The sequence below is a fragment of the Notolepis coatsorum genome (assembly GCF_963971535.1).
Source record: "Notolepis coatsorum genome assembly, chromosome: 12".
Taxonomy (NCBI): Eukaryota; Metazoa; Chordata; class Actinopteri; order Aulopiformes; family Paralepididae; genus Notolepis; species Notolepis coatsorum.
Genome location: NC_140176.1, coordinates 49,540,238 through 49,561,801, shown reverse-complemented (window position 1 = coordinate 49,561,801; position 21,564 = coordinate 49,540,238). Strand labels below are relative to the sequence as shown.

At 42.8% G+C, this 21,564-nt stretch overlaps 1 protein-coding gene across 2 annotated transcripts in view; it reads right to left on the bottom strand.

Annotated features, from left to right (window-relative positions):
• Positions 1 to 20,065, bottom strand: part of LOC311237742 (glycine--tRNA ligase-like) — a 60,521-nt gene extending 40,456 nt beyond the window's left edge. For both annotated transcript variants that reach the window (XM_084325718.1, XM_084325719.1), the window contains exons 1-11: positions 19,899 to 20,065; positions 19,634 to 19,735; positions 19,344 to 19,446; positions 18,777 to 18,918; positions 8,786 to 8,874; positions 7,221 to 7,297; positions 6,232 to 6,377; positions 5,211 to 5,360; positions 1,926 to 2,088; positions 1,549 to 1,713; positions 1,334 to 1,440 (exon numbers count right to left, since the gene is read on the bottom strand). In XM_084325718.1, the coding sequence (XP_084181844.1) occupies positions 1,334 to 1,440; positions 1,549 to 1,713; positions 1,926 to 2,088; positions 5,211 to 5,360; positions 6,232 to 6,377; positions 7,221 to 7,297; positions 8,786 to 8,874; positions 18,777 to 18,918; positions 19,344 to 19,446; positions 19,634 to 19,735; positions 19,899 to 19,943 (1,289 nt within the window). In that variant the 5' untranslated portion in view covers positions 19,944 to 20,065. The remainder of the gene's footprint in view (positions 1 to 1,333; positions 1,441 to 1,548; positions 1,714 to 1,925; positions 2,089 to 5,210; positions 5,361 to 6,231; positions 6,378 to 7,220; positions 7,298 to 8,785; positions 8,875 to 18,776; positions 18,919 to 19,343; positions 19,447 to 19,633; positions 19,736 to 19,898) is intronic.
• Between the last annotated feature and the right edge of the window lie 1,499 nt (positions 20,066 to 21,564).

Genomic DNA, 21,564 nt, shown 5'->3' with positions numbered 1-21,564 from the left:
TGTGGTTCAGGCGTTTCATCCGCCTCCTCACGCTAGTGAGTTGGAGGCGGGCCTTCACCTGTCATGTCCGGTCCGTGCTTTGGGGATTTACCTCAGCCGTACTCAGGGCCTCAGGGCTACCGATCAGCTTTTTGTCTGTCGCGGTGGTTCTCGTGCCGGTAAGGCACTATCGAAACAGCGCCTGTCCCATTGGTTGTGCGAGGGCATTGCCCTCTGCTACATGTTGGCCGGGCTGGATCCCCCTGGGGGCGTCAGGGCGCACTCCACTCGTGGGGTGGCGGCCTCTGCCGCTCTGCTGGGTGGGGCCTCGGTGGAGGACATCTGTGCTGCAGCTTCATGGTCCTCCCCGGGTCCCTTCGTAAGGTTTTACCTCATGGACATGACCGGGGGTTCTGTCTCCCAGGCGGTTCTGGGGTCGGTGGCCTCTCCTGCTTCCCGTCCTTTGGTGGGGTAGCAGGGGTGTGTGGGTATGGGCCACAGTGTGTTGAGTCAGACGTGGTTCCGCCTGTGCTGTGTGTTCAAGGGGTTCTAGTTCCCTCTTGTTCGCACTCGGGTGGAGTTGACTGCGCCCCCTCTTCGTTAGGAAGGATGGGGTGACAGTACTTCCCTTTTCCCCTTGATGTGGGCTTACGGGTCCTCAGGGGGTGCATCTGTCGGGCGTCGCGTCCGCTCTACCCCATATCTCGGTATGGCTTAAGAGCGGGACGCGATGCAAGTACGCTATAGTTATACGAGTACTGGCTAAGCGTCCCGCTCTTAGCGTGCCCTGAGTTCCCTTGGGGAATCTTTTCCTGGAAAAGTTTTTCCCGAGGAAGAGTGAGTGGTGACCACGCCTAGTACTTTATAGTACGCCACTATAGGGGCGGGGCCTGGCAGGTGGTGGGTGTATTTGTTTTTTCGTTGATGGAGTACAATAGGTACATGAGATGAGGTATATCTCGGTATGGCTTAAGAGCGGGACGCTTAGCCAGTACTCATATAACTAGGTTATATACATAACCTGTCGTTAACCTTATTGACCAATGAATCCCAACCTGAACATGACATAAGAGCAAAATGGCTGCCGTGTTAATATTATAGTCAATGAGATCATATCCAGAATACTCGGGCATCATAGCAGCATGGGGGAGGGGGAAGGTTGAGGTAATAGTAGAAGGACATAGGCAATACAATTTGATCTGAATATAAAAATATGAGAGAAAATAAAGTGTACACAATATAATTAACTATATAATATATAACTAACTATAAAAATATGAGAAAAATAAACAGTGTAAGGTGCAGATGAGGGTCTGTATTGTAAACAGATTGCAGGTATAGAAGGAAGGATATGGGTTCTTTCAGAGGCTTCTCGGCCACAAGAGGGACCTTGGTGGCTCTGGAGTGGCATGAGAGGTCGTAGCAAGAGCGGTCAGCACAGCCCACAATCTCAATCCAGCCCTGTTTGGGTGGGAGGGGTGGGGGATGTATTCAGGTGAATCTCTGAATCTCCTTTTTCATATTGTTTGGTTTATTCATGAGGATAAAACAGTAAAAGGTCGACCTTACGTAAGAGGTTTTGGTCTCGGCGTCCCAGCAGTCGCAGGCGTAGTGGGCCATCTCGTTGTCCATGTGCTGACGGAAGCGGACCTTATCTTTAGACAAGCCCACTTTGATTAAGTAAAGGTAGATTCTTCCAATGAAATAACCAAGCACGGAATTGTTGATCACTCCCTGGGACAAACACAGAGAGGCAGAGGTTCAACCTTTTACATGCGCTCAGCGAGTTGTGATTCACACACATTCACTATTAGGTATTGACATGGAAGAATTTGACCAGATGTTATTCATGGAGGCGCACAACAAAGTCTTTGATTAAGGATAATCAGTAATCAGGAGTTTACTGACAGAATGACATGTTGCAACATGGAGAGACCCCCCCTTACCTGCCCCACAGCCTCCCCCAGCCTCATGATCTGGGCTGACTGGCCACTCGTCTGGGCCTTGGAGGAGTACAGCAGGATCTCCAGGTCGGCCACGTTGGGAAACTTTGGGTGGACTTTGTCTCCAGGGTCCACAAAGTGCTCGATCTCCGCCATGGTGAACTCTCTGTAGAGACAAGTAATGAAGTATTCATATGAATAGGAATAAACCAATGTGTTTTTGAGGCCAAAAACTGATATCCAACACAAACAAATTAATTTGGTTTGTAATTGGGGGATATGTTTGAGATTGTGGGCAAAATAAAATCTGATTTATTTGGTGTAATGTTCCATTAAAGCCTAAATCGGGTGATGTCAATTGTCTGTCAATATAGGTGCATCCTTAGTTTACATTTACATTTAGTAATTTAGCTGACGCTTTTATCCAAAGCGACTTACAAATTGTGAACAACAAGTCAGCAAGAGAGGTACCTCTCTGGCAGCTAAGGGTCAGTGGCGTTGTTCGTCAAATAGTGTTTTGTTTATTGTTTATTAGCAAAGGATCCCCATTAGCTGACGCCAAGACGTCAACTAGTCTTCCTGGGGTCCGAGACAACATTAAAACATTACAACATATACATTGCAATTAAAACATAATACATAGTATAATACACATAAAACATAGCAAGACATACCAACCAAGGAAACACAACATAGCAAGACGTACCAACCGAGGAAACGCAACAACATTAACACGCAAACAAATTATATCTAAATATATACATCAACGGTAACATATTGCATAACTCAACATTATCAATATTGGCTCACATGTAAGATTTTAATTTATTTTTGAAGCTTGCTACACCTCTTATGTCACGTATGTCACTTGGAAGATAATTCCATGCCCTGATAGCCCTATATAAAACTGTTCTTTGCATACTGTTAGTATTTGCATGGGGTAGAATAATCTGCCCTCTACTTGCCCCTCTGGTAAAATGCATGTGCACATTTGAGCTGTAAATTATTTTATCCGTGATATATTTAGGACTGTGGGTTGTGATCACTTTATGAAAACAAATTAATAAGTTGGCAGAAAGTCTTTTCTCCACACTAACTAAGACGTTCATGCATTTGAACAACACTAGTCCTATATGAACAACCAAGAACGAGTCTTGCTGCCTTATTTTGTACCACTTGTAACCTATTTAGCAACTGTTTTGAAGCAGAAGCCCACACTACAGAACAGTAATCCAAGTGGCACAAAACTAAAGCACAAACAATCTGATTAAACAATGCAAATGGAAGGAATGGTGCACATTTCCTGGCAGTAGCAACAGCTCTACCCATTTTAAAAACAGTTTTGTTTATGTGATCAGACCATGATAAAGTACTATCAAGCCAAAGGCCTAGAAGCTTCGTTTTTTCAACCTGCTGTATAGGTTGACTTGCAATTTGTAGAACCAATGTAGGTTTACGTGCCAATCTTTGATTGGTCCCAAAAAGCATACAAACAGTTTGATATGTTAAGCACCAGCTTATTTGTTTTTATCCAGTCATATAAAATGTCCAATTCACCAGCCAAAACCTGATTAAGCTCAGAGTTTGTAGCTGCAGCATAATAAAGGGTTGAATCATCAGCATATAAAGTCAGACTAGCCTGATGAATAGAAAAAGGCATATCATCAGTAAAAATAGAGAATAAGAGGGGCCCCAGGCAACTCCCCTGTGGGACACCGTCTACTGCCTGACAAAGCACCATTAAAATAGACCCTCTGAGACCTCGAGGACAAATAACTCCTGAAAATTTTAATTGCTGAGTTATTAAAACCATAGCAGATGAGTTTTTGTATTAAAAGATTGTGATCGATCACATCAAATGCGGCACTGAAGTCTAACATAATAGCACCCACCAGCATTGAACTATCGATAGCTGAAAGCCAACTATATCAGACATTCGTGTCAAAGCAGTACTGGTCGAATGACTGGCCCTGTATGCATGTTGGTGTACAGTTGTTATGTCATTAGCTGAAAAGTAGGCCTGGACTTGCTCAGACACAATATTTTCCAGTAATTTACTGAGAACAGGTAAAATGCTAATAGGCCTACTGTTGGGACCTCCAAAAGGTAATTTAGCATCTTTAGGAAGTGGAAGGATCTTTCCCTCCTTCCATAACAAAGGACACATGCCACTGATTAAACACCTATTAAAAATGTGACAGATTGGTGCAGAGATATGAGACGCAGCTATTCTCAACAATTTGCTATCCAGGTGGTCATTACCAGTGGATTTAGAGACTGGTAGAGAGGGCAATAGCCTATCCACAGTCAGAATATCCACCTGTTGGAATTCAAAAACACAGTTTTTATCCTTCATAATGTGTTCTTTTATCAACACCTCAGAGTTGGTATTGACAATATTATCCATTCCCTGCCTAAGCGTAGACACCTTGTTTACAAAATAGTATTAAAATAATCAGCAATGTGAAGAGGCTTAGTCAGATAAATAAATACCACCATCTGATTCCACAAACGAAGCGTGTGTGTTACACTCTGAGTGCATAGTAGTACATAGATGTTATATACTGTGTATCCACTCGTTGATAATAACATAACAGGTGGAGTAGGCACATTTTGGTAATATTTGGTGAAATTCTCTTTACGTCCCAATAGCTACCAATAAATGAAATGCTCAGAGAAAATAATCTGTAATGAGATTCTCCAAAATCTCAGGGTGCCTGAATGTTAACCAATCAGAATTCTTTGGCCTGCCAAGTGGCGTTCCCGGGGTCACATCGGAAAACTAACACCACCATTGTGTTCCTCGTTGAAAGGTATACAGTGCAAAACTGCCTACCGAGTACCTTTGTGTGGCATATTACATATTAGCTTGAAGCTGCTGTTGCCTCTGGGAGTGTGCATAGCGCACAACATCAGGCTTGAAAAGTGCTGCCGAACTCGCTCCATTTCTGCTGGACACATAACCTCACTCTTGCTCACTTCTCCAAAATTGCCTACCCCACCTTAAAGTGTTAATAGGAAAGGAAGCACATGGGAGTGAACTCCAACAGACCTTAAAGCTTGAGATTCTCCCCTCTGTTGCAGAGTTTAAAACCTTGATCTCCAACCTTTGTCAATCAAGTTGTACATACCGGTATTTGTATTGATTGTTATCCTTACTCATCTTATTGTTATGATTGTTGCCTTTTTTGCTTAACTCTGTATGTACAGTCTGCGTGACTGTAAATTAGGGAAACCTCAGTTGCCTTTCGAGTTTAAATAAAGGTTTGAAATTAAATCAGTTTCTACCTGACTCTGATGAGTCCAGAACGTGGAGAGATCTCGTTCCTGAAGGAGTTGCCGATCTGAGCAGCAGCAAAAGGAAGCTTGCCTTGGTTGAACTCCAGCAGCCGCTTGAAGTTGAGGAACATTCCTTGGGCAGTTTCAGGCCTCAGGTAGCTGTGGAGCCAGATAGTTAATACATACGACGCCAATACAACGAATTATCTCAACGTGAGACTCTGCTTGCAGTAGGGCTGTCGTGGCTCATGGAGTAGCTCCAATGATTGTGTTTCAAAAACTCCTCGATGAGATAAATGTACTGCCTCTGGCAGTGCCTTCTATGGCTCTGGGCTTCTATTGCTCTGGGCTTCTATGCCTCTGGGCTTCTATGCCTCTGGTCTTCTATGGCTCTGGGCTTCTATGGCTCTGGGCTTCTATGGCTCTATGCCTCTGGTCTGCTACAGTATGTCTCTGGTCTGCTATGCCTCTGGTATTATATGGCTCTGGGCTTCTATGGCTCTGGGCTTCTATGGCTCTAGTCTTCTATGGCTCTGGGCTTTTATGGCTCTGGTCTTCTATGGCTCTGGTCTTCTATGCCTCTGGTCTTCTATGCCTCTGGGCTTCTATGCCTCTGGGTATCATTTCACTGATGTTAGTAATACGTTCCAAAGCATCTTGGAAATACAAAAAAGGAAGAATAATTTCATTCATCAAGACGAGTTCAAGTTCAAACACAACATTTTTGCTGGTACATTTGTATATATTTCTATACATTTCAAGTGCTGAAAAAATACATTTGCATATTCTTTGATAAATACTGTTTATTTTGTATATTAGAAAGACCTGGGAGGTCTTGGTAATATTGGTCATTAAGTTGCAGAGGCTCAGACTACAACAGTTATATATTTCTTGCAATAAAACATTTCAAAAGGGTGTTTTTTTCTTTTAAGAAATCCAATTAACTTGATTATTTGTCAGAATAATTAGACCGAATAATAAATAAGAAAACGTGTGACAGTCCTAGTACATTCACGAGTGTTATTTGTACCCTGTCATGTTGCCCCCTGGTCCAATGGATGTCCGGAACATCAGGTTGAAGGAGGTGGGGGCTGTGAGGTCATTTCCTGTGGGCGGAGACTTTACGTTGTATTTCACAAAGAGTTCCGCCAACTCCTGCTGGGAATAATTATCCATCTGAAACAACAGAGCACAGTTCGCAGATGAATATGTATGTGTGTGTGTGTGTGTCTAACTGACTCCCTCCCTGGCCAGTAGGGGTCAGTGAAGGGACATTTCACTGTTAACCTGTTCACATTGTTCTGTTGTGAAGAGGACAAGTAATAATAGAACATAAAGGAGTTTGGCCACCTTGACCCCAGGTGACGTCAGACTTCTAGTGAACGTCGGACGTGATCGTCAACAATTTTCAACTGTAGTAGAGCCCAACTTCAGGACAGCTGAAGGAATAGTTGAAGAAATCGTGTCTGCAGTTCACTAGAGGTCTGCTCTCCACCAGCCGAGTGTTCAAGTTCTTTATTTGTCAAATACACAACAATACAGGGGCATTGCAGGTAATGAAATGTTTGTGTTTCGAGCTCAGACTAAACAGTGCACAGTTAAGAAACAACAATGAATACAAGAATGGTAACAATTGATCATATAGTGATGATCGATTATTACATGTGTAACGGTTGTGACAACGTCACCTCAAACTTCGATGCCCCGAGTGGGAGTCGAACCCCGGTCTCCCACACCGCAGGCAGCAACACAGACCGCTATACCAAGAGGTGAATTCACTTCTAAGTACTGGGTCTATGAGTATTTTGAGGATGTAAGAGTGAGTTTAACCCATAGGCCATAGCACCGCTACTCACCCCAGCCCTTCTTGATTGCGCTTCATGATACCATCCGTTACACATGTCCTCCTCACAACAGAACAATAGAACTCGAAATGTCCCTTTTATCATCATCACCCCTATGAGAAATGTGTGTTTGTGAAACATACATTGATATTTTTACACACACACACACACACACCTGAGTGATAACGTCCTCCATCTCATCTGCTGTCTGTGTGGAACACTTGTCATCTGACATCAGCTTCTTCAAGTAGGCTGAGAGAAGATATGTAACAAAGTAGTCATGGTTGAATGAATCATGAGATGGTCTTATAAACAACAGTGATTTTATTTCCCCACTGGTGATGCAGTGAAAAAATACAAGCTATGTGAACTATGAACTCCAGCCAATGATCACAACAATGCCATTAATCACCACTACACAATCTGGTACTACTCCCTATAATCTACACAATACATTTCAAGTTTCTTTAATAGTTGTCAACAGAAGTACAGAATACTTTTATACAAAATGCTTATTTCTGTTACGCTCCAGAGACTGTGCTAGACAAAATATAAGTATGAAATAAAATAAGTATAGCAAGTAAAAGTAAAAAATAGAAGTCACGTACGTAGACACAAGTGTTCAGTATGTACATATGTACAATGTTCAATGCAGGATAGCAGTAACTGAGTTACCATACAATATACTATGCAATATACTAAATAGTGCAGAGCAGAAATGGGATGAGGTACAATTTAGGTACAATTTACAGTAAGGTGTCCTGAGGTATGGGTTGTAGTGCAAATTCTTTGCCAATAAATATAAAGTGTGTCTAGGTGTTCTAAAGTGTGTAGAGTGGGTGCTGCAGTGGGTTGATTGTTTAAAGTGAGTGGGTTTCAATCATGAACCCTTTTGAAACCCTTATAACAAGGTTTTTTTGTGCAGCTTGTAGGAATACCATGACCTGACAAACCAGTCGGCTTGCTGTCTCCTGCTCCAGTCCTATACCCTACCCTCTCCCCAATAACCCCAGAGGAATAACCCACTCTCTCCAGCAGGTCAAAACATGTATAGCTTCCCTTTAACATACCTTAAAGGAACACGCCAACATTATGGGGAAAGCGCTTACCTTTTTCTCCAGAGTCAGACAAGAAGATAGATACCAATTTCCTAGCCTAGCTTAGCACAAATGAATGGAAGCGGATACGGATCACTAGCCTAGCTTAAAACTCTGGGAGAGGTGTTTTTGGCCCAACAGCTAGGCTAGCCGGTCCATATATGCACTTCCATTCATTTTTGCTAAGCTAGGCTAGCTTGCAGATGGATAGCTTTCTACTGAAGACACATTGGTATCTATCTTTTACTTTTTGTCTGACTCTGAAAATCTTTATTTATTTATTTTTACATCAAAACAAATGGGCAAATTGGGAGCAAAGAAATCCTATAAATTGCAATAAAATGTGATGATGGCAGTGTGGTTTTGATATCATCAACAAGGAGGCTGTTATCATATCAGTATGCAGGTTGCAGACAGGTCTCATGAGGACACTCCCAGTTAAGCCAATGACAAGGCTTTGGGCTGGGGTCACAGAACCTTCCAGAACCAGGCCATTCTCTCCCCCCCTGGGCTGAAAGGTGACACCCTGTAGGGCTTACCGGGGTAGCAGAATAATGGACAGTCCTGAGCAAAGACAGGACAGGAAAAGAGTGGGACTCTGTGAGTCTGAATGACAGAATGGTGTCAGGAGGAACAGAGTCACCTTTGAGGAGGTGGTCGGCACGGAAACACTCCCCCGTCTTGGCGTCTCTCACCATGTAGTCAGAGAATTTATCCACATGCCCCGAAGTCCTGAGAGGAATAAAACAAGTCATTAATCCATGTGTTAAAAGTGTTATAGATTACATTATCATTTTTAAAACATACATACATCCACAGAGCATTTAGAAAGGTGCAGAATAAAGGTATTGCTTCCCGCCCCAAAAAATTATAGATTTATAAAATAGAAAATAGAAATTATTGATCAGTTAAAGATTTTTTGCAGGTCCAATTTTTTTTTTTTTTTTTTTTTTTAACTTAAATTTTTTATTAACAGTTTTTAGACATACAGCACTTACAAAAAATAAATAATAAAAAATAAAGAGAATAGCATCACAATAAAAACAAAAAGAAAAAACAGTGCACATAAATATTTACATGGGTATCACATGGTTAGTTGTCTGGTTCCCCTACTGTTGTTTTCTAGGTATTTGATACAAAGGCTGATTGTGTATCTCCCTTAAACAGGCATAAACAGGTAATTCCTACTCAAAGATGATAAATGCTGACTAAGGCTTGTATGTGTGATCTGGGTCCAGAGACCCTCCTTGAGCTTCTTTCTTCCCTTCTCCTTCGTCCTTTTTTTTTTTCTTGTTTATTAACTTTCACTTTGCCTTTTGGTTCACCCATACACAAACCACATCATCCCTGAATATTTAATATCACACCGTTAAACAGACATAAATAATAAGGTATAAAAGCATTCAGCAATTGTAATATCCCAAAAACAAAATAGAAAATACTAACTAAAGTACAGGTGTGTGACATGGGTTCATAGACCCTCCTTGAACATCTTTCCTCCTTTACTCTTCGCTCTCTTGTGTTGCATTTGGTTCTTCCTCTGTGATGTCGTTCTCGTTCCTTTTATAATCCTCCCACTTTCCCCATCTTTCCCCAAATTTCTCTTCCTGTAACCTCAGCATGTGTGTTATCCTTTCCATATCCTGTATTTCTTCCACTATTCCTTCCCATTTTGCTATTGTCGGTGGGTCTTCCTTGTACCACAGTCTCGTTATTGCTTTTCTGGCCGCTATCAACATTATCTTTATTAAATATTTGTCCCCCCCTTGTATTCCCTCGTGTGTCAGGTCTCCTAAGTAAAGCACCAGTCCTGTTTGTGGTAGCCCGTATCCTAATATTCTGATCATTGCTTCCCCTATCTCCTCCCAATACCCCTTCAGCTTCTGACATCCCAAGAATATGTGCGTGTGATTTGCCCCCTCCTTCCCACACATCCTCCAGCATGCTTTTTGTGTTGGTGCATATTTTCCCTTCAGCTCTGGGGTTATAAAGAATCTGATTATGTTTTTCCATCCAAATTCTTTCCATATTCTCGATCCTGTTGTTGAATGTTGTACCTCGCATATGTTCCCCCATTCCTTCCCCGTTATTCCTATCTCTAGTTCTCTCTCCCATTTCTCCCTTATATAATCGGTCGTGTGTCCCTTGCTGGTCATTATAGCTCGGTATATTGCTGATATTACTCTTCCTTGCCCCCCTTCGTATGCCCATACTATCATCTTTATTATTCCATTCTGTTCCTCGTCTTTGGCCCCCCTTATTTATTTGTTGTAGTAGTCTCTAACCTGTAGATATCTGAAGTGGTCCCTGTTTTCTAGTCCAAATTTCTCCTTTAATTTTTGTAGTGTCTGCATTTCTCCCTTCTCCATCATTTTGCATATCGCTGTTGCCCCCCCCCCCCTCTCCCACCTTCTGAATCCATGGTCTAACCTCCCTGGTTTGAATCTCTTGTCATGTGCTACCCATCTCAGGACCCCTGACTGCTTCTCCAATTTGTGTGTTTTTACTACTCTGTTCCATATGGTCAAGGTGCATTTGGTGATTGGATCTAATAGTCCCTCTTTTTCTTTAAATAGTTCCCCATCTCCCACCAGAGCTTGTACCTTGTATCCCTCCCCTTCTTTTTCAATGTCTTTCCATCTTGCTTCATATCTGTCGTTACACCAGCACGTCACTGCTCTCAGTTGTGCTGCATAGTAATAATCTTGTAGGCTGGGTACTGCCATCCCTCCCTCTTCCTTTGGTAGTTGTAGTGTTTTATATCTGACCCGTGGTCTTCTCCCCGCCCATATGAACCTCGATATCAGTCTGTCCCACTCCCTGAATTGATTCTGTGGTATTTGTATCGGTAGTGACTGGAATAGGTACAGTAACCTTGATAGTATGTTCATTTTAATGACCTCTATTCTTGAATTGAAGTCCAAGGGCATTACTGTCCATCTCTCTAGGTCTCTCTTGATGTTCTGATTTATCTGTGTATAATTCGCCTCAAACAGTTTCTCCACCCCTCTCGTGATGTTCACCCCTAAGTATTTAATCTTGTCCATGTCCCATCTTATCCCGTACTGTTCTCTAATTTCCGTCGTTGGAGAATGGTTCCATGCTAAGGTCTGTGTCTTTGTCACGTTTAGTTTGTATCCTGAGTAGTGGCCATATTCCTTCAGTAGATCCATCAGTGCCGGGAAGCTCTTTTCTGGTTGCCTCATGTATACTATCACGTCGTCTGCAAATAGGCCTAGTTTATATTCCGTTCCCTTTATCCTTACTCCCTTGATGTCCTCGGTCTGTCTGATCAGTTGTGCCAGTGGTTCTATGAAAACGGCGAAGAGCGTCGGTGAGAGACAACATCCCTGTCTGGTAGCCCTCTCTAATCTGATTCTATCCGTCAAGCTGCCATTCACCTTAACCCTCGCTGTCGGTTCTTGATATAGCGCCTTGATCATCTTCATCGCCCTCCCGTTCAGTCCGAACCTCATCAATGTTTTATATAAAAATGTCCAGCTCACACTGTCGAACGCTTTTTCTGCATCTAGGCTAATCAGTACCGCGCTACCCCCTTGTTTTTGTATCTCCTCTACTATGTGTAATGTCTTTCTCACGTTGTCCTGTGTCTGTCTCACTTTAATAAATCCAGTTTGATCTTCATCTATAATGTCTGGCATAAACATCTCAAATCTTTTTGATATTATCGATGTATACATCTTGTAATCTACGTTAAGTATGGACACAGGTCTGAAACTACTACATAATTCCCTATCCTTCCCTTCCTTCGGTATCGTGGTGATTATGGCTTCAAGTACCTCGGAGCCCACATATCCGAGGACTTGACATGGACCACACACATTGACAGTGTTGTGAAGAAGGCACGACAACGCCTCTACTTCCTCAGGCGCCTAAGGAAGTTCCAAGTCAGTCAGAAGATCCTTAGGAACTTCTACTCATGTACAATAGAGAGCATCCTGACCGGCAACATCACCTCCTGGTTTGGGAATAGCACTGCACAAGACCGTAGCAGACTACAAAGAGTGACACGTTCAGCCGAACGCACAATTAGAGGGGGGCTTCCCACCCTCCAGAACATTTACAACAAGCGGTGCAAGGGGAAGGCTAAGAGAATTATTAAGGACTCGAGCCACCCGAACAACTGCCTCTTTGAACTGCTGCCGTCAGGCAAGCGATACCGGAGTCTTATGGCGAGCACAGAAAGACTCAGAAGGAGCTTCTATCCCCAGGCCATCAGGCTGCTAAACGAACAATAATCGCTAAACGAACAATAATCACTATGCAACAACCATCAAATGCACACAGCACACACACCCACACGCACACACACACTCACTCAAACAAACAACACACTGCAGCACCCACTCTCCACACTTTAGATCACACAAACACACTTACACTTTATATTTATTGATAAAGGATTTGCACTACAACTCGTACACCTACTGTGAATTGTACCTAAACTGCACCTCGTCCATTTATGCCTTGCACTATATAGTATTGTATATTAGTACACTGCACAGTATTGTAGATTGTATGGTAACTACGTCTACGAACATTGTACATATGTCTAAACTGAACACTGTGACCTCTTTTTTTTCTTCTAATTTTTACTATGTTTTTATTTCATACTTATCTTGTCATGCACAGTCTCTGGAGCGCAACAGTAAGAAGCATTTTGTACAAAAGTATTCTGTACTTCTGTATGACAACTATTAAAGAAACTCCTTCCACGAGGGGGGCATTTTCCCCTCTTCCATCGTGTGTCTGAACGCCGCCCCTAACATGGGTGCTAATTCAGTTCTAAATGTCTTGTAGAATTCTGATGGGAATCCGTCGCTCCCCGGAGACTTGTTGTTTTTATCTCTACTAATTGCATCTTCCAGTTCTTGTTCCGTAATTATTTTATTTAATTCTTCATTCTGTTCTTTCCCTATCGATGGTAACTCTAGCTTCTCCAGATATGTTTCTATTTCCTCTTCTCCCGCTGCTTTTGGCTGTGTGTATAATTTCTCATAGTATTCTCTAAATGTCCTCTCTATTTCAGCTGGGTCCCTCAATATTTCATTAGTCTTTGTATCCCTTATTGTGTGTATCGTGTTCAACTTCTGTTGCGTTCTAATTCTCCTAGCCAACAGTCTGGTCGCTTTTGGTCCCCCTTCATAGTACGTTTGTTTCATGAACCTCGCTTTCTTTTCTATTTCCGTCAATAATTCCCTATTTATCCTGGCCTTTACTTCTTTGATTTCTCAGAGCGTTTCCTGTTCTTTTGATATCTGGTGTCTCCCCTCTAGCTTCTTCAGCTTCCCTATCAGATTGTGATATGTCTCCGTTCTGGCCTTCTTCAGCATTGCTGTTTTTTCCATCAATTTCCCCCTTATCACTACCTTCAGTGTGTCCCATAGAATGTTCGGGTCTACCGCCCCGTTGTCATTTTCTTCCTTATATCTGGCTATCTCCTCCTTGATCTGACTCACCACCCCTTTGTTATTTAATATTCCTACATTTAGTCTCCAAATCGTGTTCCTCCGTCTCCCTTCTAGATCTACTGTCAGATATATGGCACTGTGATCCGATATGTCCGCCACTCCTATACTGCTCTCCCGTGCCCTGTAACTGTCCCCCGTCGTCATCAAAAAGTAGTCTATTCTCATTTTATATAAATATATATATATTTTTTTTATAAAATATATATATTATATAATTAGACTTGTACTTGTAGTTGTATTATCTGCAAGACATCGCCACCACGCAACAAGTCAAAATGCTCGCTATCTGCAAACAGCTCCACTGTCTGTGTGTACTCGAGTAGCCTCCAGCTACGGCCAGGATTCTCCGGCGCTGCAGCTGGACCCCATTGGTATAAATCACATTCAGCATGCCCTCAGCTCGAATACGCATCGAATCAATGTTATAAGACATTGATATCAGGAGCTATCTATAGCTACTGCTAGCCGGCTAGATAACGTTAAGACAGCGCCTCAGTGAACTATTTAGTTTAGAGCTAACGTGAGCTAACGTGAGCTACCGAGTCAACGGAGGTAACTTATCATGCACTCGACTATTGCTGGAGCATTTGTTGATATCAGCAGCTATCAGTAGCTAGCCAGCTATATAACGTTAGACAATGCCTCATGTAGTCACTGGGTCATTTAGTTTAAACAGTAACGTTAGCTCGGTAGGTAGCCAACGTTAGCTCACGTCGCATGCACCAGACTATAGCAGACTGCGAGGCATAGGAGCCTGTTGTTTACACGAGTGCGGGAGGGGCTGGGGAGGAGGAGGGGCTGTACGCTGCACGCAGCTCTGTGTGTCTGAGAGAGAAGTCAGCAATGAGATCTCCGCTAAGAATTGGATCATGTTTTTCGATCGGTTTTGACGATCGGCGAAAATAAAGCATTATCACCGATCTCATATTTATACTGAATATCGGCCGATACCGATCGCTGGCCGATCGATCGGGGCATCCCTAGTATCAATGGGTCTGTTTCTCTCAATTACCATTTTGGCGGATTGCTCTAATTCAGTTGAGACAATCTCCTCCCCCAGTGAATTAGGTCATTCTGATTTGACTCGCAATGCGACGTAGCAAGGAGCTGATCTGCAGTAACGCCCCCTCTATGGTTGTAGCACAACCATTCGCTCAACAGAAGAGCGAGTGGAAATACCCGACACTTCCTCAAGCGGGTTTTGACAGAGAGAGGCAGAGAACGAGCGAGCGAGAGAGATAGAGATAGAGAGGGACAGGAGCTTCTGTCGGGGAAACAAACACACGCATTTACACACACACACACACAACCTGGACCGGCGCGCAGGGAAGCCCACACGCATTTACACACACAATCTGGACCGGCGCGCGGGGAAGCACACACGCATTTACACACAACCTGGACCGGTGCGCGGGGAAGCACACACGCATTTACACACACACACACAACCTGGACCGGCGCGTGGTAGGGTGACCAGATATCACGCATTGCGCGTGATTGCACAGCAAAACTGTCTCTTTTCACGCGTCACGCAAATTGAGACCATGTCCCTCTTATTGGTTGTCATCTGCGCGAACGTCGTCCCCCCCAGCCAATGGAACCCCGAACGCGGAAGTGAAGCTCCGTTGGGGAAAATATACACACAAGCAGGGCCTATTTGAAATCTCCGCGATAGCAAAGAGCTGAGTGACAGTGACACTGACAGCTCGTGCGACCCGCCATTAAGAAGAAGAAGACACCGACAGCTGCCTAGAACACACTCGTACTTAAAAAAATGCAGGACACACCAAACAAAAAGAGGTGTAGTTACCGTAGCGAATGGAAAACAGAATACCCATGGGTGAGAAATGTCGAGGGGGATGCAGAGAGGGTTTATTGTGAACTTTGCAATAGTTCGTTCTCTATTGGGCATGGGGGCGAATTTGATATAAAACGACATAGACAAGCTGAGTCCCACAAGAAACGGGTTACACAAAAAGAGACGTCAAAATCCATGTTCGCATTTCTCCGACCAAAAGACGTTGGACAAGCAGACAAAATAACTGCTGCAGAGGTAACAACAACTGTTTACCACACTGTCCAACATGCCCAGTCATACAGATCAGCAGACTGTGGTACCAAGCTATCCCCTACCATTTTCCCCGACTCTGACATAGCCAAGACAATGGCCTGTGGTCGGACCAAGGCAGCAGCCATCGTAACCGACGTGCTAGCCCCTGCTTTGGTGGAGAGTTGTCTCAGAGAACTCAAAACGCCAGCGGTTAAGCCACGGGAGGAAACAACCAAAGGTGTGTTAAATTCATGTGTGTATGAGGGTGTAGATTCCCTTAGGGAAAATGAAATATATTGCAAATATATTAGGAATATAGTGGGAGTATTGCCAATATATTATTAAATGTATTACAATAACAATATCAAAACAACAATATCAATATATCAATATCAAAGGATATATCCACAATATATTTACAAATATACACATGGTAATTATATTAGTGTGTATATTATTATATTTCCATATATTATGATATGGTTGGAATGGATATTGCCATATATTTCACTAAAATATATTAATAATATACTGCACACATATTTTTGATAATCACACGCTCAACTTCCTGCAGTCAGAGTGAACTGAATACATGCATTTCATAGCAAATATTGAAATAGCACTGTCCTTTTCCTGCTCCCAACCATCACTGCAAGTCCCCCCTCATCCTTCCTCCCCCCTGCTCATTCCCTGAATCCCTGGACTTGTGAGTTGAGACTTGTGTTACTGTTCCTGCTCTGTTTGATAAGTGATTGTAAGTCTGGGTGGTTATTTAATGTATTTAATTAATTTTTTAGTATTTATTATTATTATTATTATTTTGACACCCATTAGAGGCAAAAGGAAAATAAAAATAAAATGAATAAGGGCAAAACATATTAGGCTTGTGGTCATTTTAATGAGGACAGTGGCGGATGAGCCTTGAAGGAGGGACAGTCCACCAAAAGGGCGGGGGGGGGGGGGGGGGGGGGCTGCGCGCTGGGGGGGGGGGGGGGGGGGGGTGTCCCACATTGTCCCTCACAAACATACCCTTTGTCCCACATTTGGTTTATTGGGACCTGGTCACCCTAGCGCGTGGGGAAGCACACACGCATTTACACACACACACACACAACCTGGACCGGCGCGCAGGGCTGGTGTGAGTCTTCTCCCTGGGAGCACTCACATATCACTGTCAAAATATCTTTGACACCCATGTTGTGTGTAAATGCTCCGTGTCCCTCTCTCTATCTCTCTCTCTCTGTCTGCCAGTCGCAGACTGTGGGTGACTGTCACTCAAAGCGCTTATGGGCGGAGCCCAGCCAAAACAGCTTGAAATCGAACATTTTAGCTTTTGAGTACTTGATTAAAAATATAAAACAATTGAGGCGGTTAGGTGGTCGAGCGGAGATTGCGTTCGTCACCAGCCCCGGAGCTGTGAGCTTGGTTCGCCTGTTCGAATCCAGCTCACAGCTCCGGGGTTGTCACCAGCTTGGCTGGCCGTCTGCACTGATACAATTGGCTGTATCAGAGGGTGGGAGAAGCTGGCGGGGTGGGTCCGGGTCGTTGTAAACAGCGACTCCTACAGTTCGGTCGGGGCGCCTGCTAAGCGCGGATTGGACGTGAGGGGGATAGTGTGGTCCTCCCACACGCTACGCCCTCTCAATGAGAATCCGCGCTGCCAGGTGAAAAGAAGCGGTGATTGGCTGGACGTGTGTCGGAGGAAGCACGTGGTAGCCTCCACTCTCCCAAATGATCTGACTGTGGGGGGTAAAGCGCAGCGACCAGGAAGGGACTGGGAATTGGCATACGACTAACATTGGGATGGGAGAAAATCGGAGGAAAATGGAGGGGGAAAAAGACCAATAAAAAAAAATATATATATATATATATAAAACAATTAATTTGTTTGAAAAAAACTTTACAGATGTGTTCCATAGACTCACAGGAATTGTGTAAAGTTTCCCAAATAATGAAAGGAATAGCAATGCATGTCCCCTTTAAAAAAAATTACTTTAATTATTTAACCTTTATTTACCCAGGCAAGCAAGTAAGAAGAAATTATTATATACAAAAGCAGCCTGACCAAAAAGCAAAGGCCTTTTGAGGGAAGGGGGAGGCTGCAACAAAAGCAAGGTTACTGTATGTACATGCATACAAGTAAATAAATAATAAATAAAAATTACAGTAGCAATAGTATACAAGGAAAATTACAATAAATAAGGGAGAAAGAAGAAAAGAGAGAGAAGAACAGAGAGAGGGGAAAGAGAAAGGGAAAGTGAGAACCAGAGGGAGAGAGAGAGAAGAAAGGGGGAGAAGATGGGAGGTAGGTGAGGGGGCTTAGGGGGAGTGAAAATCTAGTGAAAACATCACCACCCAACGTATCACCGGTACATCACTCCTTGCAATTGAGTCTATTCATCACAAATGGTATCTGAGGAAGGCATGCAGCATTGTCAAGGACACCTCTCATTCCAATTTGAATCTAATCTAATCTAGTGGCTGCATGTTATCTAGATTCTATGGCACCTTTAATGGAATCCATGATGAATAACCAGAACAAGTCTATGTGAATTGTATTTGAATTATTATTATTTTTGACAGCCCATGTATTTGTAAAATCTCTTAGGAGTGTGACTTTTTTATTCATAATCCTTAAGTATTGTACCTCTACTGACTTTGGTTTCAATGTACACACGAATAATAATTTATAATAATAATAATAATAATAATAATAATAATAATAATAATAATAATAATAATAATAATAATAATAATTAGATAATTAGGTTTGAAACCACTTTGCAAACTTAAAAAGGAGTGGGGTTCAGGAGTCCTTGGGCGAGGTTCCAGGGGGTCCCCAACCATTATAATTATTTTTTTATTTATTCACTAGTAGAAGCACATGAGTAGAGTGACAGGTTTCACTCTGTCAACGGTCTCCACACCTAACTATTTATGAGATTCTCAACTAAAATCATATCCAACAACAATTATATTATCATATGAGGGTCCCAGGGTAAATAATCATAGGAAATGTTGGAGTCCTTCACATTAAAAAGTTTGTATTGCCCACTTTGGACCCTCTCCACCTCTCCATGAATGGCACCTACTTGAGGACGGACTCTGGGGTCAGCATGGTGCAGTCTATCTCCAGGATCTGCTCCTCCTGGATGAAGTGCTGCCTCCAGATCTGCAGGATGTTGTTCTTCAGCGCGCAGCCCACAGGCCCAAAGTCATACAGGCCGCTCACACCTGGAGGAGACCAGCAGGTTGTCAAGAGGTAACACACTCAATAGCTAGGTTCATAAAATTAAATGTGTATATAAATATATATATTTGTCTTGTGAGTAAAACTGGGTCCCTGGAACACTGTTTGAAGCTTGAAAGGTCATGTTTCACTGTTGTCGTTTGATTCACAGTACCTCAAAATGTTTGTAAGGACTACATATTATCATATTATGTAAACAAATTGCAGGCTCTGCTAAATGTATCTCCCCAAACTGCATAGCTCACATCTTTAAACATACATTGCAATATTAAATATCCTGTGCAGCCTATTAAAATCACATGCAAGCGTTAATTCTTTGTATAGGCCATTTATATTCTAATACTTTGTGTGGCAAATTAATTTCCTGCTGTACATATATCATCATAAAGCTAGCGGATTCTCGTTTTACCTCCATAAATGGCAAAAGCCTGGTCATAGAAAAATCTCCTTTTTAACGTATCTTCCATTTTTGATCGGTCAACAATGTCATCTTTGGGCTGCAAAGCCAGCTCCTAGGAGTGGGGATGTGGGAAGGAGATGAATAATGAATTAATTACGAGGAGATAGCATCAGTTTGTGTGGGCTAAAACGAAGGTAAAGTCACGTGGAATTAAATAGTGCATTGAAAACGTGTATAGCCAGTTTGATGTGACAAAGGGAAGGGACGGTTTATTATGAACCCTGACCTCCTGAACTCACCTTGGCCTCAAGAGCTCTCTTCCGTGCCTTCAACTCTGCCACGGCTTTACTGTTGTCCGCTTCGGATGCGCTCTGTTCCTTCATTTGGCGAACCAGATCACCCTGGGAAAAAACATTATCTCTTCAAGTCACACCGGCCTGCCTCTGATTTAGCGGTCATTCTCATTTCCAAAAAATGTATGTGGGGGTCTTTCTGGTTGACAGTTGCATACATACGGACATTCCAAAATGACTATACCGATTGTTATGTTAGTAGAGATCGTACCTGTTGCCTCACAGCTTCTCTGAGCGGAGCGAGCACCTCTTCCATAGCAGCTGCGGAGTTATCCCTCTTTAATCTGAACCAAACGCCTGAACTAACGAACAGCACACTTACAACTGTGGCAGATGGGCACTTTTGGTTTCACCTTTTTTTGCAAGCTATAGTATAGGCGTGGAGGTGGAGGGGAGGCGCGTAGGATCTTAGCTCCAGGAGGTATTCTTTCCTGTAAACCAAGGCTTTTGTTGCATCAGCCGGAGAGCGCGTTTGAGACATATAGGATGTACTTCGTTACAATACTTGAGTACTGTTTTGGGGGATTTGTACTTTACTCAAGTATAATAATCAACAAGTACATCACCATCTTTCCCGTTAAAACACTATAGCCACCTTGAGTAAAAGTCATTACTGCTGGTCTCTGACAAGAACAAGTTACAGGTTGAAAAAACCCTCAGCTCAGAACTAGGCAAAATCTGTATATGGCTCGCTGATAACAAACTATCATTACACATGGGCAAAACAGAGTCCATTCTCTTCGGTTCAAATAACAAACTCAGCAAGACCGACGGCTTCTCAGTTACAGTGGGTGACAATATTGTCACAAGGAAAGATGAAATTACCTACTTGGGTTCCATCCTAGAGGCTAATCTTTCCTGTGACAAAATGGCATCCAATGTAATAAAAAAAAGTCAACCAACGAACTCGATTCTTGTACCGGATCTCCTCTCTGGTAAACAAGAATACCCTGAAGACTCTGGCAGGAGCACTCATTCAAGGGTACTACGACTATGCTTGCACCTCATGGTACCAAAGCACCTCAAAGGCGCTAAAAACAAAATTACAAACCAATCTCAAAACAAACTGGTCAGACTACTGCTTGACCTTACTCCTAGAACCCACCTCACCCCTGACCACTTTGACAACCTAGGATGGCTTAGAGTAGACGACAGAGTACAGCAACTTGCAATGGGCCTGGTCTACAACTATACACTACACGACCAAGGTACCATGTACATGTCAAAATACTTCCCAAAGGTCAGTGAATACCACGATCACAACACCAGAGGGAGCTCCACAAATCATGTTAAACCCAGATTCGGCTCAAACAAGGGACTAAACACGTTTCGCAATTATGCCACATCAATGTGGAACGCCCTACCTAAAGCTGTAAAGGAATGTGAATCACTACCCACTTACAAAACCACTCTCAAAGAACACCTACGGGAGACTGCAATTCGAAACTGGCCCCTGTAAATGTCCTAACCCAACCCGCTCCAATGTAGAGTAAATTACCTAGTATGGTTGTCAATATTCCAATGTAGTTTTGCTTGTTTATACAGTGTCCCCCCCCCTCAAATGTACAGTAAATTACCTAGTATGGTTGTCAATATTCCAATGTACAATTTTGCTTGTACAGTTGTAGTGTCCCCCCCCCCCCCCCCTCCAATGTAGTTTTTATGTCAAATGTATATACTCCCTTTTCTGGACTATTTTTGTATCACAAACAGTACTGTATTTGCAAATCTGGTATGTCATAAATGTATAGATGTAGCAGTACTGTATCTGTATGTCATGTATGTCATATGTCCTGATGAATTGGTCTGCATCCACTTAACAATTGTGTGTATTGAGTTGTACCCATTCTGCAATCTGTTAATAAAGTTTTCAATCA